Source organism: Dipodomys ordii, unplaced genomic scaffold (genome assembly GCF_000151885.1).
Source record: "Dipodomys ordii isolate 6190 unplaced genomic scaffold, Dord_2.0 Scaffold28, whole genome shotgun sequence".
NCBI classification, from domain to species: domain Eukaryota; kingdom Metazoa; phylum Chordata; class Mammalia; order Rodentia; family Heteromyidae; genus Dipodomys; species Dipodomys ordii.
Genome location: NW_012267244.1, coordinates 12,502,644 through 12,526,490, shown reverse-complemented (window position 1 = coordinate 12,526,490; position 23,847 = coordinate 12,502,644). Strand labels below are relative to the sequence as shown.

General features: G+C 35.4%; 1 protein-coding gene across 8 annotated transcripts in view; it reads right to left on the bottom strand.

Moving 5' to 3' along the window:
• Erbb2ip (erbb2 interacting protein) overlaps window positions 1-23,847 on the bottom strand; it is a 125,150-nt gene that overhangs the window by 51,420 nt on the left and 49,883 nt on the right. For all 8 annotated transcript variants that reach the window (XM_013015852.1, XM_013015854.1, XM_013015857.1 and 5 more), the window contains exons 5-13: window positions 16,436-16,514; window positions 14,349-14,438; window positions 13,305-13,361; window positions 8,087-8,150; window positions 6,485-6,559; window positions 4,674-4,818; window positions 2,233-2,305; window positions 1,431-1,560; window positions 1,038-1,153 (exon numbers count right to left, since the gene is read on the bottom strand). In XM_013015852.1, the coding sequence (XP_012871306.1) occupies window positions 1,038-1,153; window positions 1,431-1,560; window positions 2,233-2,305; window positions 4,674-4,818; window positions 6,485-6,559; window positions 8,087-8,150; window positions 13,305-13,361; window positions 14,349-14,438; window positions 16,436-16,514 (829 nt within the window). The remainder of the gene's footprint in view (window positions 1-1,037; window positions 1,154-1,430; window positions 1,561-2,232; window positions 2,306-4,673; window positions 4,819-6,484; window positions 6,560-8,086; window positions 8,151-13,304; window positions 13,362-14,348; window positions 14,439-16,435; window positions 16,515-23,847) is intronic.

Below are 23,847 nucleotides of genomic sequence, written 5' to 3'. Positions count from 1 at the left end.
CTAATCCACACACACTCACAAATAATCTGTTAAACAATAACTGCCAATTGTCTGCCTTATAAGAAAGACAAGGACACATTAAGCAAAGCTTTTGATTATTTATTTGTATTAATAAAGCATTCCTAAAGATAGTCTGTTATAAAAACTGTAATACTCTATTTTCTGTGAGCCAGTTCTTGAATAGTCAAGGTGACTATTTTAAGATAATAAGTAAAAACAAAGAAACATTTATTAGAATGTTAAATTAAAATAGTATCATATTTAAACAGAGTGTCTCTTCAACCTTGCTATTTTAGGTCTCATTGTTTCTACTATGCCTACCTTTCAAGGCAATTTGTCAGAACCTAGTACACTAGTTTGGGAAAAATATAAAGTAAGAAGAGACTTAATAAGAAAGTATTTTTAAAAAAATGAATCAATATACATTAGAGTATTTAAAACTCTACAAATTTTATGAACATGAAATATGAGATTTAAAATTTTTGACCTAGAACAGAAATACCGGTTGTGCTATTATTTCATAGGGTTGTTTTGAAGCTCTCTTAAGATATTATGAAAGTAGTAAAAGACTCTACAAATGGCCTTTACCATTCTCAGTATCTTCGCCTCAGGAACAGTTATGAACACTGTTTCTAATGTAAATCCTATTCCAATTCAGCAGTCCTACTGATTAATTTGATATTGACATTCTGGCTCTGTAGCCCAAGATGAAAGAATGCCCAGATTACTATAAGCAATAGACTAAATTCAAATATTGCTTTGTTTAATAATACTATGGAAGGGGCATATCTGACTTTAGGAATGATTAAAGGTTTATTATAAAAAGAGAATTAGGGCTGAATATATATGGATCCAAAATGAACAGCGAAAACCACAGCACGATAAAATCACAGCAGACACAATAAAAATCTTTGTTTAAAAAAAATTTCAAATATACATGAAACAAGAAACAACCATCAACTAATCACCTTTCACATGAAACTTTAATTTCAGTCAATATATTCTATAAACTAACTGAAAAATGTGGTATTACACACCTATTGTCACTTAAATTAATGACTTTCAATTTTTGCATATCACCCATTTCTTCAGGAAGTGTCTCAAGCTTATTAGAATGGAGAAACAACACAGTTATATTTTTCCAGTTTCCAATCTGAAAGAGAAATATAAATGAGATAAAAAATATGGTCTGTAAGTAGTGAGATAGAAATATTACATATAAAATCTATGAATAGCATTTTAATTTATAAAAATAACTTTAATTATATGTACTGAAATATTTAGGAATATCTCCCCCAAATTAACATAGCTAATAACTATTCAGGAAATAATTAACAAGTTACTTTAGGAAGGAAATATTAAAATAACACTGAATAGCTAAACTAAATTAGAAAAAGGCAGAGAGATAAAAGTAGAAAACTTTACAGTACCTCTGGGGGTAATTGTTGTAAGTAATTATGATCTGCAGCAAAGGTTCTTATATTAGTAAGCTGTCCAACTGATGAAGGCAAAGCTTCAATTTCATTGAAACTACAATCCAGTTCTTCTATTGATATTAACCTTTAATTATCAATGGAAATTTATTTTAAAAATATTTTCTATATATAATCCAAAATTTAAGCACATGTAAATATTTGGGCCCGATTTTAACAAACTATATGAAATTTCATAAAGTTAAACTTTATCAATAACTTCACCAATAATGTCTATCTTTTTTTAGTATAAAATATCCAACGTATATTCCAATTACTTATTTAAATGTTTATGGAATTTCCTTTATATTTTATGTAAACATCTGAAAATATATACATAAGCTGAATTAAAATTAAAATTTTTTCTTTCTTTTAAATCTTTTTCTTATTTTTTTTCCTGAACTTCCAAATCTGGTATAAGAGGGTTACAATTTAACATGTCCACCTAGGTGTTGATGCTTCTTGATGAGTAACCTCTTCCATCATAAAAATACAATTCTCGGGGGGGGGGAGGGGAAGGGGGTGGGGGGAGGGGGGAAGGAGAAGGATTGGGATGGGGGGGAGGGGGGGAGGCTGGGAAGGGATGGGAAGGGTAAACAAAGGAGGAGGCTGCAATGCTTGGTAAGAAATGTACGCATTATCCTGCCCATGTAATTGTAACCCCTCTGTACAGTTTGTTCACAAATAAAATAAAATAAAATTAAAAAAAATACAATTCTCAAAGTCTATACATTTAAAACTTTAAAAAAAAAAAACTTACCCTCCTATAGAGTCTGGTAGATACATTAACTGGTTTTCATCTATTTTAAGAGTTGTAACATTCTTCAATGAACCTATTGAGAACAACATATAAAACTTCAGTTCAAACTAGAAAGCAAGTCCAACAATTAATGTGAGATACTTCACATTTGACAAAAATTAGAACTTTACCAAGCCAACCTATCTAAAAGACACAGCATTCCAGCTGGGCGCTGGTGGCTCACGCCTGTAATCCTAGCTACTCAGGAGGATGAGATCTGAGGATCGCGGTTCAAAGCCAGCCTGGGCAGGAGAGACCGTGAGACTCCTATCTCCAATAAACCACCAGAAAACCGGAAGTGGCGCTGTAGCTCAAGTGGTAGAGCACTCGCCTTTAGCTGAAGAGCTGAGGGACAGCGCCCAGGCCCAGAGTTCAAGCCCCATGACCGACAAAAAAAAAAAAAAAGGACACAGCATTCCAATCCATTAATTTAATTTCCTTACATTAAATTTTCAATTTTCACTCATATCATTTTTCCTTTTTTTCTGTATAATTTTTTAATATGCTATTTATCTGTCTACTAACTCCTCCACTAAAATATAAACTTTGTAAGATGAGAAAATTGTTCTAAAAACAATGCCACACAACAGAGAAAAACATATTGCAAACTTTCTGAATTGAAACATTAAAGATTATTAGGGCACCGGTGGCTCATGCTTTTAATCCCAGCTACTCAGGAGGCAGATATCTGAGGATCACAGTTTGAAGCCAACCCAGGCAGCAAAGTCAGGGAGACTCTTATCTCCAATAAACTACTTTAAAAAACCAGAAGTGACGCTGTGGCTCAACTGGTAGACAGACCGCTTGCCTTGAGCAAAAAAAGCAGCTCAGGGACAGCACCTAATAGAATTCAAGCCCCAGGACCAGCAAAAAATTAAAAGCGCTCAAAGTGAGCACTCTACCACGAGTCACAGCACCACTTCCAGTTTTTTGGTGGTTAACAGGAGATAAGAGTCCCCCAGACTTTCCTGCCCAGGCTGGCTTTGAACTGAGATCCTCAGGTCTCAGCCTCCTGAGAAGCTAGGATTACAGGCGTGAGCCACTGGTGCCCAGCTACACTGAAGTATATCTTAATTTAAAAATTATTGACTGACTAAGGTATTTTTTTAATTAAAAAATACTGGTTAAAGTAAAACTGCTAGACTGGGTGACAAATTTCTACAATCTCAACACACAGAAGGCTAAAACAAGAGTATTAATAGTTAAAGGCCAACAGAGTGCCTATGGTTCACATCTGTAATCATGGTTACTCAGGAGTCAGAGATAGAAGGATTTTGGTTTGGAAGACCAGCCCAGGTAGGATAGGTGACTAGATTCCACCAACAAAATAGCCAGCAAAAAACAAAAAACACAGAAAGAGTGATCAGGCTTTGTTCTTTTGGGAATAGCATTTATTAATCAAACCTTAGATAAAAAATATGTCTGGGGCTGGGAAGGTGGCTCAGTGGTAGAGCGCTTGCCTTGAATGCATGAGGCCCTGGGTTCGATTCCTCAGCACCACATAAGCAAAAAGAAAACAAGACGGAAGTGGCGCTGTGGCTCAAGTGGTAGAGCGCTAAGCTAGCCTTGAGCTGAAGAGCTGAGGGACAGCGCCCAGGCCGAGTTCAGGCCCCATGACCAAAAAAAAAAAAAGTTTGTACTCAGTATGTACAGAGAACTTGTCTCAAAAACAAACAAAAATGCTAATGAATTTGCAAAACTATCTTAACTATATAGTTTTGAGTAAAACAAAAAAATATTTTGTATTGACATCACAACTGTGTCTTTCATCAAAATAATTCAATTCCCTCGATACTTCACTGAACAAATGACTTCAGAAATACAGATCCAGTAACAACTAAAGATGTCTACATGATTTTGAAGTATGTTTTTTTTCCCTTGTACACCTATAATGAAGTAGGCTTGAAAAAAAAAGTTACTAAATAAGGACTATTATTTAAAAGAAAATTGGAAAAATTAACTTCTTTTTAAGGAATTTAACTTTATACAGCAGACCCTTAGTATCCATGGGCATATAACTCCAATGAGATTGCCAAGAGGAAAAACTGTGAATGCTCAGAATACAGAGGCTAAAAACAGATAATAACACAGGACTGAGAGCTTCTCTCCACGTAACATAAAGCATGTGGAGAAAAAAATTTTTGAGCACACTTGAACAAAATTGTTGTATTATCTCTGAGTAAGGTGGGTTTACTGTATTACAATTTAAAAATTTGTTTTCCTTAGAGTAATAAAAAGATAGTAACATCATTAAAGGAGCAAATTGTACAGCTGATGACATCAGAAAAATTTAAGTACAACTTGTTCTGTGGTAGTCCATCTGGTGAAACTACTAACAATTTTTGAGTTACATGGAAGGCTGGAATTTTAATAAAAATGACTTGAATCCAAAAGCAAGTTACCAATAGTCTCAGGCAGTTGTTGAAGTGAATTACTGGATAACAGTAGATCTTGGAGGTTTTCACATGCTGAAATTCCTTCTTCAACCATTTCAATATTATTTTTAGAAACATCCAAATAGGTGAGCTGTTTTAAACTACCAATAAACTGTAAGTAAAAAAAAAAGGAAAATATAATTACCCTACTACTTACTAAAATTTAGGTAGTAAGATGGGCACAGTGGCTGAAGCTTATAAACCTAGCTACATGGAAGGCAGAGACTGGGGAGTGGAGATTCTAGGCCAGCCCAGGTAAAAAGTACATGAGAAAGACCTCATCTCACCAGCTGAGAGTGGTGACACAGCTTGTAATTATTACAATTACAAAAATAGGACTTCTTTAAAATAAATGAAAACATAGCATCATAAACAAAGAAGTAAATTACATAACAAATGAAAGGAGAGGTATAGTTAGGAAAAAAACCAAAAGCATAATCCCTCCAAACATTTAAAATACTATTTATCAAAACAAACTCCAGGAAATAGAAACACGCTTTTTTGTTTATTTTTTTAGTGGGGGGCAAAATGGGAATATAGGAAGGGAGGGTGGAAGGGTAAGAAAATACAGTCACTGTATGTGAAAAAAGGAACTATGCAACTTATGGGTAAAACAGGAGGGGAAAAATGGAGGAAAGAGAAGGAAAGGGACACTGTCCAAGAAGCACTGTACACATTATGTAACTTACAACTCCTTAATAATAATTTCAAAAAATTCTAAGCTTTTTTTTCTGGGCAAATTGAATAAGGAAATAAATTCACTTGCTAATTCTAGGTAAAATGTTATACTTTGCAATATTAAAACAGACTGTCTTACAAAAGCTTATCATGGAAAGTTTTAGATTTTAATTAATAAGCACTCATAGTAAAAAACTGGGTATGTATAGCTCACACCTGTAATCCTAGCTACTCAGGACAAGGATTACAGTTCCAGGCCTAGACTAGCAAAAAGTATGCAACTGCATCTCAACCAATAGTTGGGCATGGTTAATATGATGGTCATTCCAGTTCCATGTTAAGTATAAACCAGACAATAATAATTCAGGATGTCCTGGACATTAGTAAGATGAGCCTATGGCTCATACGTATAATCCTAGCTACTTAGAAGGCTGAGATCTGAGGATCACAATTTGAGGCTAGACTAGGCAGGAAAGTCCGTGTGACTTTTATCTCTAATTAACCACCAAAAAAACAAAAGTGGAGTGTTGCTCCACTTTTGCCAACCTTGAGCAAAAAGCTCAGGGATAAATTCTAGGCCCTGTGTTCAAACCTCAGTACTGGAGTGCATTTGCACACATGCACACGTGCATTCACATACACACTTAGAGGGGTATGGTAGAGGGGGGTATGATACAGAATCTACCTATAAAATATGAGGCTGAATTTAATCCCCAGTATCAACCTCCCCATGAAAAGTATAGCTAAATTAAAAAATCTATTTTCTTTTAACTAATTCAGCCAGGTATTGGTGGCTCATGTCTGTAATCCTACCTGCTCAGGAGGCTAAGAGTGAGGATCACAGTTTGAAGCCAGACAAGGCTGGAAAGTTCATGAGACTTCTATTTCCAATTAACCACCAAAAAGTCAGAAGTGGAGCTATGACTCAAATGGATAGTGCTAACTTTGAGCACAAAAAGCTCAGAGACAGCACCAGGCTAAGTTCAAGCCCCAGGACTAGCACACACTAAAAAAGTAATTTCAAATGCAAAAATTCAAATAATGCAAAGGACATCTACATCTACCAACAAGTAAAGCCATTTAAAATTTTCAATACATACCCCAGGAATGAAAGTCAGTCTATTCCCATCCATCCAAAATTCTTTCAATCCACTTAGTTGTTCAAGAACTTCAGGCTGTTAAGAGAGGAAAACACAATTAATTTACATGAATATTTTTATCTGGCAAAGAAGTTCTAGTAATTTTTAATGTAATATTTAGTTTTAAAATAATAAATAAAGGGAAAAGTTAGGGGGGACATAAATCACATAAAACTCTCTTGAGCTTTGGATAACACACTAAAGTTGAGTATATAGTTAACAAAAAAATTGGACCTACTACTCAGAAATGTACAATAAAAAGATAATCTCATTCATCATTAATATAAAGATAAAGCCTTTTAGAAAACCTTAAAAATATCAAATACATTTATACTCGCTTATATTAGTAAACAAAGAAAAAGGCAACTTATATCCTAAATGTCCAATAAAGGAAAAGCATCATCACATGGAAAAAATATCCTGGTTAATTCCTAAGTTGTCCTGAGAAGCTCATGACTATAATACCAACTACTCAGGAAGTGGAAAACAGAAGGACTATAGTTCAGATCATGCTCATCAAAAAGTCTATGAATCCCCATCTCAAAATGCAGTGGCACATGCCAGTCATCCCAACTCCACTGAGAATAAGTAGGAGAATCACAGGCCACACCTGTGCCCCAGACATAATTTCAAGACAACCTGAGCCACACACTCACTTCTAGCTTTTTAAAGGCTATTGGGAGTGTAAAAAGTCTCAGAGTCCGGTTAGTGGGAGTGTAAAAAGTCTGAGTGGCTCATACCTGTAATCCTAGCCTACTCTGGAGGCTGAGATCTGAGGATCGTGGTTCAAAGCCAGCCCAGGCAGGAAAGTCCGTGAGACTCCTATCTCTAATAAACCACTCAGAAAACCAGAAGTGGTGCAGTGGCTCAAGTGGTAGAGCGCTAGCATTGAGCTGAAGAGCTGAGGGACAGCACTCAGGGCCCAGAGTTCAAGCCTCATGACTGACAGAAAAAAAAAAAAGTCTCACAGACTTTTCTACGCAGGCTGGTTTAAAACTCCAGTTCTCAGATCTCAGACTCTTGAGTAGCTAAGATAAAGCATGAGTCATGGGAATCAGACCAGATAAAAAAAATTTCTACTTAGAATCTCTCAAATTTTCTGCATTCTCTGCTAAAGAATACTTTAAAGTATCTCTTCCATGGACCTTTCCTTAATTGCATATTTTATCTATACTTTTGCTAAATTTTTCTCATGTATCTGGCTAATTTTTCTATCTGGCAAGTTTAGATTAAGAACTTTCATACTTTATCCATTATATTTTTAAAGAAAATTACTCCATATTCACATTTGTTCTTAATCAAATATAAGACATTTGGATAGGGGCTGGGAAGGTGGCTCAGTGGTAGAGTGCTTGCCTTGCATGCCTGAGGCCCTGGGTTTGATTCCTCAGCACCACATAAGCAAAACGAAAAAAGCCAGAAGTGGCGCTGTGGCTCAAGTGGTAAAGTGCTAGCCTTGAGCTGAAGAGCTGAGGGACAGCGCGCAGGCCCAGAGTTCAGGCCCCACGACTGCCCCCCCCCCAAAAAAAAGACATTTGGATAGGAAAAATGATGAAAACTTACCACTTCTGTGAATTCATTACTTCCCAAATCCAGTCTTTCCAGCTGAGTCAGTCTATTCATCGTTCTAATAACAATGGAGTAAGAAAAAATTAACTATAAAAATATCAGTTACATAAAAGCTTTAAATTTCATAGCGTAAAACACTTATGTAATGAATAGTCTTTCATTTGTTTAAAAAATGTTAATTCTCTAAGAAAATAAATTATCCATCAAATGGGATTACATGAAACTGCAGAGCTTCTGCATGGCAAAGGACATAGCTAGCAAGATCAATAGACAGCCCACAGATTGAGAAAAGATCTTCACTAGCCATATAATGGACAAAGTCCTCATATCTAAAATATACTTAGAATTCAAAAAATTAAATCCCCCTACAACAAGTCCTCAAAGAAAAAACCGCCCGATTAATAAGTGGGCTAAAGACTTTAAGAGAGATTTCTCTGAAGAGGAAATAAGAATGGCCAATAGACACGTGAAGAAATGCTCAACTTCTCTGGCCGTAAAAGAAATGCAAATCAAAACAACACTGAGATTCCACCTCACCATCAGAAAGAATGACATCATCCCATTTGTTAGGAAATGGAAAGACTTGGAAAAAATTACACAAAGTGAAGTAAGCCAGGCCCAAAGAAATTAGTATACATCCAGGACAATCTTACCAGACAAGTAGAAAAGGTCAAAAGCTATGCACATATAACCATATAAGATGGTGCTAAGTAAAATGAACCCCAATAGAGACACAAGAGGTTTTTTCTATGTTGCTGTTGTTTTTAAAGTACTTATAATATACTATATGATTTCTTTTGTTTCTTTTGTATGTTCTCCCCCCTGTTTTCACTGTATTTGATTCTGGTACCCTGAATCTTATATATACATTTTTCTCATTTTGGGAGGCAAAGGGAAATAACAAAATGCTGAAACTGAAACAAGGATACAGGTTGACCCATTATAACAATGAGATGTACAAGACACTATGTTGAAAACAAACTTTACAACTTGGGGTATGGGGGGAGTTCGGGAGGAAAGGGATGGTAGGGAAAAACAAAGGAAGGGGTAACAATGCTTGAGAGGAAATGTATTCATTACCTTACTCATATAACTGTAACCACTCTGTACAGTATCTTTACAATAAAAAATAGGTATTAAAAATTGATACAATGAAAAAAAGAAAATAAATTACCCATAATCCTCTAACTTTGACTTATCAGTATTGTATGAATGTGTGCATGCAAGTATGTGTACGCTTAATTCCTGGGGCTTGAACTCAAGTACTGGGTGCTGTCTCTGAACTTTTGTGCTCAAGGCCAGCACCCTACCACTTGAGTCACAGCTCCACTACCAAGATTTCAGTGGTTAATTGGAGGTAAGAATCTCATGGAATTTCTCCAAGGGCTAGTCTCCAGCTTTGATCCTTAGATCTCAGCCTCCTGAATACTACCATACCCCAGTTCTCATCAGTACTTTAATTCTGTTGTTAAGAAGTAGCTGCAATAGCGGCTGGGAAGGTGGCTCAGTGGTAGAGCGCTTGCCTTGCATGTATGAGGCCCTGGGTTCGATTCCTCAGCACCACATAAGCAGAAAAAGCTGGAAGTGGCGCTGTGGCTCAAGTGGTAGAGAACCAGCCTTGAGCTGAAGGACAGCGCCCAGGCCCAGAGTTCAGGCCCCATCACACACACACACACACACACACATACACACACACACCCATCACACACACACACAGAGTTCAGGCCCCAACACACACACACACACACACACACACACACGAAGCTTCAATAAATTTAAATCCACAAGCCAGAATATGATTAATGGGCTTGCATTTTCTCTATATAAATCAGAATACAAATTAATTAATGAATTAGGACTATTTGTCTGATACATGGTCATTTCTACCAGAATCCCCAAAAAGTCTTTCCAAACTGTTTATCTGTAAAACTTCAAAGTAATTATTACTCTGAAAAATTTCAAAATCTTAAGAACAATAAATGTTACACTGCTTTTCTGAAAGCTAGAGCCAATAAAATTCAAACTAAAATTACAAGTAAGACACGTTCTGGTAGCTCATGCTTATAATCCCAGCTATTTAGATGGCTGAGATCTGAGAATCTCAGTATGAAGCCAGCCTGGGCAGACAGATATGAGAGATTCTTATCTCCAATTTACTACCAAAAAGCCAGAAACAAAAGTGCAGCTCAAGTAGGAGAGTGCCAGACTTGAGCAAAAAAAACAACCAAGAGTGAAGTTCCTGAATTCAAGTCCCAGTACTGGAACCAAAAAATAAGGAAAGAAGGAAAAGAAGGAAGGAAAGGAAGGAAGGAAGGAAGGAAGGAGGAAAGGAAGGAAGGAAGGAAGGAAGGAAGGAAGGAAGGAAGGAAGGAAGGAAGGAAGGAAGGAAGGAAGGACAGATAAAATTAACAGATATTAATTAAATACAGAACAATGAGGAAAATTTATAAAATTAAAGTCAGTAGTTTTAAAGTACACAAATATAAAACAGTGCATTGGGAAAAAACTCATTTAGAGATAATGTCCTAGAAAAGTTTTAAAACTTATTTAGGAAAATATGAAGAATATAGATATCTAATAAAAATAGGAATAGACTGCACCAAGAAAAACATGGCTCTATCTTAAGTTTGTTGCTAATAACAACTTAGGTTGTTAGGTTGTTTCCTTTTTTGTTAGCAGGTATTTATTATATTTTATTATCTTTAATTGAAACTAAGCTTTTTGAGAAAATGAAATAGTGTCCCTCAAATTTCCTTCCTTTACCTTTAAAATTTATTTATACTTAACCAATTTAGCTTATCTCCTGTCTCACAGGAAGAGTACATAAAATTTGGTGTTTTTGGCATAGAGTGCTCCAGAATTCTTTAGATGGTATTTACTTTTACTTAACTATTTATACAATCAGATCATCCCACTGTTTTAATCTTTAATCACCAAATGGTCTATACTCATAATCTCAAAACAAATGACTATCCTAATAGTTAAATCTGTGCCCAGCTCCCTTTCTGTGGTATTTGTTGTTTTTGGCTGCAGTGGGTTGGAACTCTGGACCTCTGCTTGCTAAGCAGGAGCTCTTCCTGAGCCATACTTTTAACCCTCTTTTCTCCTGTTCATTTTCAAGACAGAGTCTTGCTTCCCACCCAGGTATATCTGAGCATGATCTAGCTACGTTAATTTTCCCTTTGTAGCCAGGATAATGGTCATGTACCATCACATCCAGCTCTATGTCGAGAAGTTGGTCTCTTGAACTTTTCTGCCTATGGTGGTCTCAAAATGAGATCTTTCCAATCTAAACTTACAGACATGAGCCACCAGTGTCCAGTTTATGGCCTCTATATAGTTTATGAGTACTCTAAGGTTTGTAATCATAAATCTTAAAAAGAATTATATTTATAATTTCATCAATATAATCTTAGTTAAATCTCTTTGTAAAAAGAATGCAAAACCATTCCTAGAAGGCTCCGGGTCCAAACCTTAGTACTGCACCTGCCAAAAACACCCCAGCTAATTAGCTTCTGTATCTACATAGACCACATGCTGTATTCCCTCCCTTCACATTCACCTACCCTAAAGATAGTTAAAGGCTTGACCCTAGGTTGCAGTACACTGGGGAGCTGGTAGAATCTTTTGGTGAGGTGAATGGAAGGAAAAGAAGTTGAATCACTGGGGTTGCGCCTATGCACAATAGTGGGGCCTTGGACCCTTCCTGCTTTTTGTTCTACCATAAGCATGGTAGAACATGACTGTGCTCCACCACCACAGGCCCAAATTCCTCTTCTAAATATCTCAGTTTACTATGGCACTGTGACAGAAAGCTGACTAACAGATTACATTAGCTATTAAAGTAAATAATTACATCATGTTTACTCAAACCTCTTAAGAAATTATTCAAGTTTTGATCTAAGCCAAGAACAAATTAATAAAATATACACACTTGAAATTATATTATGGAGAATTCTCACTTTAATTTATACTCACAACCATCACTGTCAACTTCATTCATGCAATAAATATTCCATTACTTGGTTATCATCATTTGTGAATAAAATAGAAATAGTCTCTGCTTTCAAAGACCAGGGCAAAGCAGTAAATATGCATGTGTATATCACCACTAACACATGATGGCCATTACCATGAGAGACATATATGCAATGCCACAGGAACTGAGTAAACAGAACTGGCTTTGAGGAAGATGTTTTTGTTCCTCAAGATGTGACATCAAGTCTAAATCATTCCATTTTTGTACGTTGGCAAGTTTTTTGAAGATTCAGATAATAAATAATCTAGGCTCTGTAGAGCACAACTACTCTACTTTTCTGCTGTGTGCAACAGTAGCCACAAGTGGTTTGTAAATGTGAATGTGGCTGTTTCATTAAACTCTGTCAGAAATAAGAACAAGAAACCACAGGAAATCATCGATTAGTTTTGTTCTTAGACTGCCATCTCTTCTTGGTGATAGCTCACCATTACAGAGCCAATCACATTTCTAATTTACAAAGACAAGAAAGCAGACAGCTAAATTCTAAGAAGAATAAAGACTTATGAATCTCTCTCATGAGTGATGTTTATGACCTGCAATACATGAACTTGGAATTTCTTTTGAGACTCGTTTATTATTTTTTTATTTTTACTTTTTACATAAAACAGTGCATTTTGGAGAACTGTAAAATCACTATCACCATAGTGTCATGTTAAACACCAACAACAGACACATAATTTTTGTACTTAATACCATAAAGTAAAATATTATGAGCACAAATGTCCTTCAAAATACGTTGCATTCATATTTTTAGATAATAAAGCTCTAAGCCAGGCATGATTGTGCATGTAATTCCAGCACTAAGTATTCAGAGGCAGGAAAGTATGAGTTCAAGGTCAATTTGAGCTACAGAGAAAAACTTTTTTCAAGAAATAAAACAAGGGCTGGGAAGGTGGCTCAGTGGTAGAGCACTTGCCTTGCATGCTCGAGGCCCTGGGTTCGATTCCTCAGCACCACATAAGCAAAAAGAAAAAAGCCGGAAGTGGCGCTGTGGCTCAAGTGGTAGAGCGTTAGCCTTGAGCTGAAGAGCTGAGGGACAGTGCCCAAGCCCAGAGTTCAGGCCCCATGACTGGACCCCCCCCCCAAAAAAAGAAATAAAACAAAACCAGTCCTTTCTAACTTAAAGATTAAAATTTCAAAATTAAATTTGAAAAGGATAGCACCTTTACTTACTTAGGCAACATTTTCAACTGGTTTTCTCTAAGTTCTAATATCTGAAGTTTAGTTAATCTGAAAAACAAAGAACAAATCAAATATATGTGATAAAACAAGGAACATAACAAACTAATGTACATTCTAAAGTTTTAAAGCAGCCAACATTAATTGCTTTAACTACTATGCAGACTCATATATTTAAATATTACAAAGGAATAAAAGCACAAAAGAACAGTTTATTTCTGCTTCTTACATTTTAGTGGGGGATGGGGAAGAATGTCAGAGACAAATTGTCCTTAACTATCAATCCAAGAAGAAATATCCTATCTTTAATTGAAAACAAACATTGCTTACTATTGTAGATTACAGAACACTAATAGCACTCTAGAGTATAGCTCTGAGAGAAACTAAATAAGGAAGTATAAAAGACATGGAGAAGAAATCCTTTAGCACTTTAGTGATGCACATTTCACTGTAAAATAGAAGGAAAGGAGCCAATAAACTGGTGCAAATGCCAGATACGGAGAGGAATCTAGTAAGTGTACTAATTATTTCAGACAAAAGATGACTCTAAAATTGATATAGTCCCTTCTGTGGTAATTAAATCCAACAGTAAATTGATACCTATCATTCATTCATTCCTATGTTTAAAAACTTATTCAGAGACTTGAGGGAGGGTTCAGAGAAGTAAGATGATCTCAGAAACAGCTTCTCATTTTTCAAGTATTTTTATTCCAATAGGGAAGATTGGTAAATCATTTTAGAAACTGCTAAAAGCCAAGGATATAGCAATTCAGTATTACAGTACCCATTAAAACTTTCTGGTCTGGCACCTCTAAACCAATTTAATTTTTTTTTGTAGTTTGCTTATAGTTTGTTGAAAAAATAAATTCAAAGCAAAAAAAAACAAGATCCAAAAACACTTTAAGAACCACATTACTTAGAAATAATTATAATAGAAAAGTCTATGAAACTGTAATTAGTGTTACTAAATTAGTTTGTACTTTTATAAACTTTACAAAAGCTAACAATAAATACCTTAAGAAGAAACTATAATTTTACCTGCCAAAATTAGCTGGCAAGAATTCAAGGAAAGCATCATTCAGATACAACTGGGTTAGGTTTAACAGCTGAGAAAATCCATCAGGGAGCCTATATAAAATATACCAGAATTTAAGTTCATATTTAAAATTTCAGTCTCTACTAAAACCTCTACAAGAATCTGTAAGACATCTGTAAATAGATGAGTCACTACTTTAATAGTAAGAACTTAAGATTTGCCTTTTGTAATAACTTACCTATTTTAATATAACTTCACCTCTTTCTGAAAAGGGAGTGAGATTATGTGTCTTTGTGTCATAAAAATCTGTACAAAGTAGTCAACACATGAGCCACAACACACAGAAATATACATAGGGCATAAATATGATATCAGCAAGCACCCTTTAATTTCACCTTACATCAAATTCAAAGGACCAGATAACCAATTTTTAAAACTTGGAGGAGATATCTTGAGTTGCATTCATTGTTGTGAGGAATCTGTCTTGTATATGGTACTAAGTCAGTATATGGTACTCAGTACCATATACTGACTTAGTACTTGACTTAGTCAACTAGACATCAATAATGTGAGCACACACACAAAAACAAATGCACATCTCCATTGTGAAAACCAAAAACATCTTTAAAACTGCCAAATATTACTATCTATAAAATTATTTACAGATGTAGAACTTGATATTAGAAGAATATATTCCATGAAAAGAGTATTTATATATATATATATATATATATATATATATTTGTCCTATATTTTAACAAGTGTAAAATCTTCATGCAGTATGAGGACTTTGACTCATCTGTGTTTCCTTTACCTCACAATCCTCTGTTTTCCATACCACCAAGTAAAGCAACTCTCAGTTTGGAAAAACATCAATAAATACCGTATTATGTAAAACTCAAGTTTCAACTTTCAACATAGCTATACTAAGCTATACTTTATTAATCTTTAGCTTTACCATTCCATTTCTGAGAAAGTTAAGTTTTAATGCTAGGAAAAATTTGTTTATACCTTTTATCATCACATAACATACATAACCACTGGTAAACACATACACCAATCACCTTGTATTTTTCTTTTACTTTCCTTCCTGACCTTCGAGTGTCTCATTATATTAAAAATTTGATGTGTCATACATCTGCTTCTGAGGCAAAGACATTTTGACACACTGCAAATAACAGTGAACAAGGAACTCTGGCAGAATTTAGTCTCAACTTTCTTCCTTCCTTCTCTCTTTTTTTTTTTTGGTGTGTGTACCAGTACTAGGGCTTGAATTCAGGGCCTGGGTACTGTCACTGAGCCTTTTTGCTCAAATTTAGAACTTTACCACTTAAGCCACAGCTTTCATCTTTTCAGGAGGTAACTGGAGATAAAGGTCTTTTTGGTTTGTCTGCTCAGGCTGGCTTCAAACCATGATCCTCAGATCTCAACCCCCTGAATGGTTAAGAATTACAGGCATGAGTTACCCATCTCCAGCTCTAGTCTCATTTTTTTACTCCAAATATATGTGAGAACTGAAGCAAAAACTTTTGGCTCTTTTCAATCTCATTTTTGTATTTCTAATATATGGAGTGACAAAAATTATTAAAAGGTTTTTTGAAAAAATTCTAAACCTGAATTATTGTGTAAGCATTGGCATTGCTATAACCATGGCTTGGAGGACATTGCTAGAACTATGGCTTGGAAAATATAACAAGTGGTAGAGCACCAGCCCAGCAAGTACAAGTCCCTGAGTCCAAAGCCCAGTACTGCCAAAAAAAGGCTGATATAAATTTCATTAAAACATGTAGGCAATATTTTACTACTGATTCATAATTGTTTTATTAAAAACCACTTAGAGTGCTGGGAAGGTGGCTCAGTGGTAGAGCACTTGCCTTGCATGCATCGGGCCCTGGGTTCGATTCCTCAGCACCACATAAGCAAAAAGAAAAAAGCTGGAAGTGGTGCTGTGGCTCAAGTGGTAGAGCACTAGCCTTGAGCTGAAGAGCTGAGGGACAGTGCCCAGGCCCAGAGTTCAGGCCCTACAACCGGACCCCCCCAAAAAAATAAATAAATAGAAACCACTTAGAATTTAACTTAGATGACTTACTTAGAAATAGGGTTTACACTGGCTTCCACAACTGTCAAAACTTTACAGTTCTTTATATTTTCTGGAAACTCTTGTATTCCTAGAAAACAAACAATAGTCAAATTAAAGAATGTATTCCAAAGACAATAATAATAATAATAAATCCACACTGTCAGGGTAGAGCTCTATAAATCATTGTCTATCCTACACCTCAGACTTCATAGTTACATTGGAAGTTTATCTAGTTGAGTCACTTTATAGATAAAATATATTCATGTACCCCAAAGAATTAGCTCTTTAGGAGGAATCAAATAAAGGAGTTAATTTTCCAAACCAATATGTATCTCTATATATCTATATCAATCTATACAATATCTGTATCTATAGATATATGTTATGTGTGTATATATATATGTGTGTGTGTATATAGTGTGTCTGTGTTTTATCTTGCAGGTTAAGAAAGTAATTAATAGAAAATGAAGTAGGTAATAGGACACCACAATGTAAAACATAGACCATCACCTCCACAACAATTTGTTTTCTATTTTGTCTTTTCTTCATTTACTTATTTATAACTGCCAATTATTTTGACTAGTTTTTTTTCTTTTGGGCGTTCTGAAAAGCTGTACCTTATGTGATGATGATAAGGACGCAAAATTCAACATTGTATTGCTTTCACATATAAGAAGAATGATTGCTTTTAAAATGCTAGGCTTCAAATAGAGCTGGCTCCTAATATATATAAACAAACAAAGCCGAAAGCAAAGCTAAAGACAGAAGGTGGAAAAGTACTGTATATGACTTTGGATGTGCTTCAGAACAATTTATTTGTCCAAAAAATAATAAAACAGGGGCTGGGAAGGTGGCTCAGTGGTAGAGTGCTTGCCTTGCATCATGCATGAGGCCTTGGGTTTGATTCCTCAGCACCACACAAACAGAAAAAGCCGGAAGTGGTACTTGGCTCAAGTGGTACAGTGCTAGCCTTGAGTTGAAGAACTGAGGGAACTGAGGGCCCACAGTTCAGGCCCCATGACCAACAACAACAATATAATAATAATAAAAAAACATCTTTTTCCAGCACATGATGTTTCTTTCCTGTCACTTTTCATACTCCCTTTTTCTCAACCTTCTTTTATATAATCCAATGGCGTGCTCACAGTGTAACTGCTTCAGGAATACAGTGATTTCTACATACCAGGATCTATGTATTCAAGAGATCCTTAGATATTTCAATGTTGAGTATCCTTCTAGAACAGTGCTTAGTGACATTCATAGAATGGTTACAAAACACCATACTATTATTGTGTTGTAAAATTTTAAACTCTAAGCAAATCTGACTTCCTTATTATACACATATATGTATACATATGCACAAACTCCTACATTGATTATAAAGCAAAATAGTACAGGTAATTTTAGCAATTGGAAGCGTAAGATCAAAATACAGATATTTCCTCCCCAGCAATCTATCACTCTTTTTTTTTCTGCAATGCCCTCTTAATTAACTTCTTTTTAGCTTAAAGAGAAAAGACTTTTCCACAAGTTTTTTTTTACTAGTGATCAGAATTTTTTGAGGTTCAAATGATTTCTGCTTTGACCATAAACTTTCAATTCACTCAGGACATTTAAGACTAAGTCAAAAAGAAAAGGCCTTCGTTAACTTTGCTAGCATTTCTATCCTAACACCCAAGATCTGAGCTGCTCTTTCTGGTTTCTTTCTTATAATTCTTGTCATTTTAGTTAGTGTGCTCTTCAGAGAATAACTAAATCCTAAAGAAAGCATTTTAAATATTACTTGCTACACTGTCTTTCTCTTTTCTCCCTTCAGCATTAACTTTCTTCCATCAATTACTTGACAGAATTCTATCATCCTTTTATCATTTTCCTAGTTAATCGTCTCTAGAATACTGGTCATTTAAACAGAAGAAAAAGTAATTTCTAACAATGGTTCCTACTATAGTGACTTGGGAACAGTAGCCTAAGCAACTTGCTTTTTCTTTTATTTTTTAGTGTTATTTTCATCTATTTGATCCTTTAAATTTCATTTGATCTAAAATTTCATAAACTTTTGAGTTCACATTTTACAGATGCAATGAGTTTTTCTGGTTTTCTCCATCTTACTGACTGCAACTTTCAAATTTATCAGTTGTAGGGACCGTGCTATATTTTTTTCCCAAAAAACAAATATGAACTAGAGAAGATACTGTCATGGTAACACCTGAGAAAACACTGAATAAGGTAAGGCACTGCCAAACTGGTAGATGGCTCATTAGAATAATGCCAAACTTAAAACACATGCAGATACTTTTTTTTTAACACTATATATAAGCTACTTTTTTTTTTTAGAATACAAAACTATACAAGGGGGGATCTGATGCGTGTATACAATGTATTCTAATCTATCATCCCACATCTATCACTCTCTCTTACTCTCTTCCCTCTAACACAATTTCAATGTTTCATCTTTTCTATTTTCATACATGTAGAAATCTATTTCAACAATATTCTTCCTTCCACCTTCATTAGTCCAACACCCTCTCATTAGTACACACTCTCCCTTCCCCAACAGTCTGTTTCTTTCCCCTTTTTCCATCCCCCTACTGATCAACAGCTTAAATTTGAAAAAGAAAAGAGAAAATAGGTGGCTACAGAGATTAAAAATGGAAAGGAGAAAAATTGGTATTATAGTTAGACGTAAGAGTTCCTATTCTTAAGAAATATGTACTCCCAACATTTGGTGTAAATGTTCATGTTGTCTGCAACTTAAATTTAAATAGATTTAACAAAGAGAAAATTTAAGTTACAAAACATATTTTTTTCTCCTGGACATAAAGATTATATATAACTTTTACATTATTTCTTTTTTCTTTTTTTTGTCGGTCGTGGGACTTGAACTCTGGGCCTGAGCGCTGTCCCTCAGCTTGCTCAAGGCCAGCGCTCTACCACTTGAGCTACAGCGCCACTTCCTTTTATATTATTTCTATTCTAATATTTTATAATCACATGTCTCATATATGTATACATGTAAATACATTTACATACTCAGGTAAGAAAAATAAGGCAAACACGGTAAAATGCTAATAATTGATAAATCAATGGTGTTTTCCAACTTTTATAAAGGATCCTTTTTGGATAAATATTTTTTAAATAAAGTGGGGGAAAACAAGTAAGACATCTTTTTGAACATATCCAATCCAATCAAAATTATATATGTATATGTATATATTAGAAACACCAATTTTCCATATGCAACAAAAAATTTTAGTCCTAAAGTTAAACAACTCAATAACAAAAGGTAAAGCCAGGCACCAGTTACTTACACTTACAATCTGAGCTAATAAGCAGTCTGAGATATAAGGATTATGGTCCAAAGCCAGCCTAGACAGACAAACCTGAACCCGACTCTTTATTTCCAATTAATCAGTTTAAAAAAAAAAAAAGGAAAAAAAAGGCAGAGGTATGGCTCAAGTGGTAGAATATCAGCCTTGGATGAAAAGCCAAGGAGTATCAGTTGTGATAAAAAGAGCTGAGTAGAAAAAATTGACCAACAACATGAGGACCTGATTCAAGAAACTATTCCTAAAGTTATAACTATTATTTTTGCCTTTTCAGAATCAACCACCTAACCTAGGATGAAGGAGTAAATCATTCACTCTCCATTCATTTTCCTACAAGACATATAATTCAATTGTTTATATGTACTATCCATTAACTAACATTTAGTAAATGATTGTATATAATATATGCACTTTTACTTTGATCTTCCATTTCTTTGTTTTGGTGTAGACATACAGACATTTGGTAAACTGATTTGCCAAAATTAACACTGCTAAGTAGAAAAACAGAATGAGTATTTTACTTTATTATTAGTTATTGGACTATAGGGGATTTGATTGATTCCACACATTTACATTGTATTTCAATCAATTTCATATCCTCTCTTATACTACCTGACACTTTCCACCAAAATAATAGCATCCATGTTTTATTTGACTATGACTATTTTAATTAGTCCTAACATGGTTCGTATGTCTTGAAATTTAGAAGTTATATGTAGAAAACTTACTTTTCTTAATGCATCATTACAGCAAAGAGTAACTCTGGAACTAAGAGCTATGAAATATATTTCTATTTCCTTTTGTTATAGAAATAACTTGATAGGAGCTATTTAAATGATTCCTTGCAAATATTAGAAAGATGGTTTGAAAATTGGTTTGAAGATTTGACATTTAGTAATATTCAAAGTCTTATCTTTGATCTAAACATTTAAATTATCCTTGTGTAATTCCTTTTTAGAATTATAAAAGTAATATATGCTCATTTAAAATTGATCACGGACAACCTTATTAAGGTTCAAAATTTTTTAAATGTTGGGGCTGGGAAGGTGGCTCAGTGGTAGACGCTTGCCTTGCATGCCTGAGGCCCTGGGTTCGATTCCTCAGCACCACATAAGCAAAAAAGAAAAAAAGCCGGAAGTGGCGCTATGGCTCAGTTGGTAGAGTGCTAGCCTTAAGCTGAAGAGCTGAGGGACAGCGCCCAGGCCCAGAGTTCAGGCCCCACAACTGGACCCCCCCCAAAAAAATTTTTTTTTAAATGTTATCTTCTATTACCTTCAGAGTACATAAAACTAAACAAGCCTTTTTGTTGGTGGTGGTGGTGTGTCAGTCTTGGGGCTGAACTCAAGGCTTAGATGCTGTCCCTAAGCTTTTTTGCTCAAGACTATACTACTCTACCACTTGAGCCACAGCTACACTTCCAACTTTGTGGTGACTAACTGGAAAGAAGAGTTTCACAAAGTTTTCCTGTCCGGATTTGCTTTGAACTGTGATCCTCTAATTGCAGCCTCTTGTGTAGCCTAACTGCAGCCTCTTGTGTAGCTAGGATTATAGCCATGAGCAACTAATGCCTGGAAAAACAAGATTTTTTTATTCTTAATAGTTTCAATATTTGTGAATTTATACACGATATCGTAACAGAAAAAGTCAATAAATGCAATAAAAAGCATTTGATAAAATTCAACATTCTTTGACAATAAAAACTCAATAAGCTAGATACAAAAAAATGTATCTCAGTACAAAAGCTATGTAAGAGAAAGTAATTACTTATATCATATTCAAGGTAGACTAGGGGATATGAAGGTGGCTCACTGGTAGAGTGCTTGCCTTGTATGCATGAAGCCCTGGGTTCTATTCCTCAGCACCACATAAACTGAAAAGGCCAGAAGTGGCACTGTGGCTCAAGTGGTAGAGCGCTAACCTTGAGCCAAAGACTTGAGAGACAGCACCCAGGCCCAGAGTTCAGGCCCCATGACCAACAAAAATAAAAAATAAAAAAAATTTAAAGAAGAGTAGACTAATATCAGGAATAGGAAGAAGATGCCTACTCCTGCCGCTTCTACCTACTCAATGGAGTGTATTCATGTACCACAAATGTTTTAGCCAACAGTAAGCTACATACATACACAACAGTTGTTCTACAATATTTTTTATTGTGAAAATACTGTACAGAGGGGTTACAATTACATGGGCAAGATAATGAGTACATTTCTTACCAAGCATTGTAGCCTCCTCCTTTGTTTCCCATTCCCATTCCCCCAATCCCCCCACCGAATCCACCTCCCCCCTCACCAAAGTTGTAAAGTTCGTTTTCGACATAACGACTTGTACATCTCATTGTTGCAATGGGTCCACCTGTATCCCTATTTAAACGATTTGTTTTTTCCCTTCCCCTCCACAAATTATACCAACATCAAATACAGTGAAAGCAGGGGTTATACCATGGGGGAGGGACATACAAAGCAACAAAGAAATAATCTTATAAATATGTCAGAAACAATCGCATGAAAGAAAAGAAACATTTGAATACATATCTTATAGTTCATTTCCCTAACATCAACTTATCTGACCTTTTCTGCTTGACTCAGACATATACTAGTTATTGCAAATAAGGGAAACCATGGGACCTATGTTTCTTTGGGCCTGGCTTACTTCACTTTATATATATCTCTTCATATATATATATATATATATATATATATATCTTCAGCTCAAGGCTAGTGCTCTACCAGTTGAGCCACAGAACCACTTCCAGCTTTTTTCTTTTTGCTTATGTGGTGCTGAGGAATCGAACCCAGGGCCTCATGCATACAAGGCAAGCGCTCTACCACTGAGCCACCTTCCCAGCCCTTAATATAATTTTTTCCAAGTCTTTTCATTTCCTAACATATGGGGCAATGTCATTCTTTCTGATGGAGGCATAAAATTCCATTGTGTATATATACCACATTTTCTTGATCCATTCATCTACTGAGGGGCATCTGGATTGGTTCCATATCTTAGCTATGGTAAATAATGCTGCAATAAACATAGTCGTGCTGGTAGCTTTAGTGTGGTCTTGTTTGTGATCATTTGGGATTGCTGGGTCATAGGGGAGCTCTATGTGGAGTCTTTTGAGGAACCTCCATACTGCTTTCCAAAGTGGTTGAGCTGTTCTACAATATTATAATAGACCTAAAAAGATTTCTATCACCTATCACTATGTTACTTGCTCATCCTAATGCCTGAGCACAATGTATGCATTTGTGGTGATGCTGTTTTGAAAAAATCTATACTGTTCCAGTTATATAAAACTATGGCAATACAGTTATATATGGTACATAGTAGGTAAGATAGTAATTGTTTGAATTTATGTACTTACTATGCTATATACTATACTTCTATTATAAATTTAAAGTGCAATTGTTACAGTTTGGGATACAACATATTTCCCAAAGGTCCATAAGGTCTCTATCCTGTGAGACTTCTCTAGGAGGGTAGCAGAATCTTCAAATAGAGAAGCCTAGTAGAAGGAAGCTAGATAATTGAGGTGTGCCTCTGAAGGAGATATTGAGACCTTCATCTCTCTTCTCTCATTCACTTTTTGCTTTTTGGCTGCCATGAAATGAACGCATGCACCTTCATCGCATGCTCCTGCTATGAGGTACTGTGCCACTACTATCCCAAAGCAATGGGGCCAAGAAACCATATACCATGAAACTAGGCCAAAACAAATTCTTTTCCCCTTACAACATGAATTTCTCATGTATTCTGTTATAGATACGGCAAGCTAAATAGTAGCACTTCTTATTTTTTACTGCATTGTTATACAAGCAATATCATTACAAACTTCATATTCTATCAAGAGACTGTATCAAGTCACTGACTTATACCACTGGAGTAATTGTACTCTATAATGCTCACAAAGCAAAATCATCTCATGACATATTTCTCAGAACACAGTCCTATCATTGTATTTTTTTAAAAAATATCAATAAAGTAAGAAAAAAAAAAGGCAGGGGCTGGGAAGGTGGCTCAGTGGTAGAGCGCTTGCCTTGCATGCATGAGGCCCTGGGTTTGATTCCTCAGCACCACATAAACTGAAAAGGCCAGAAGTGG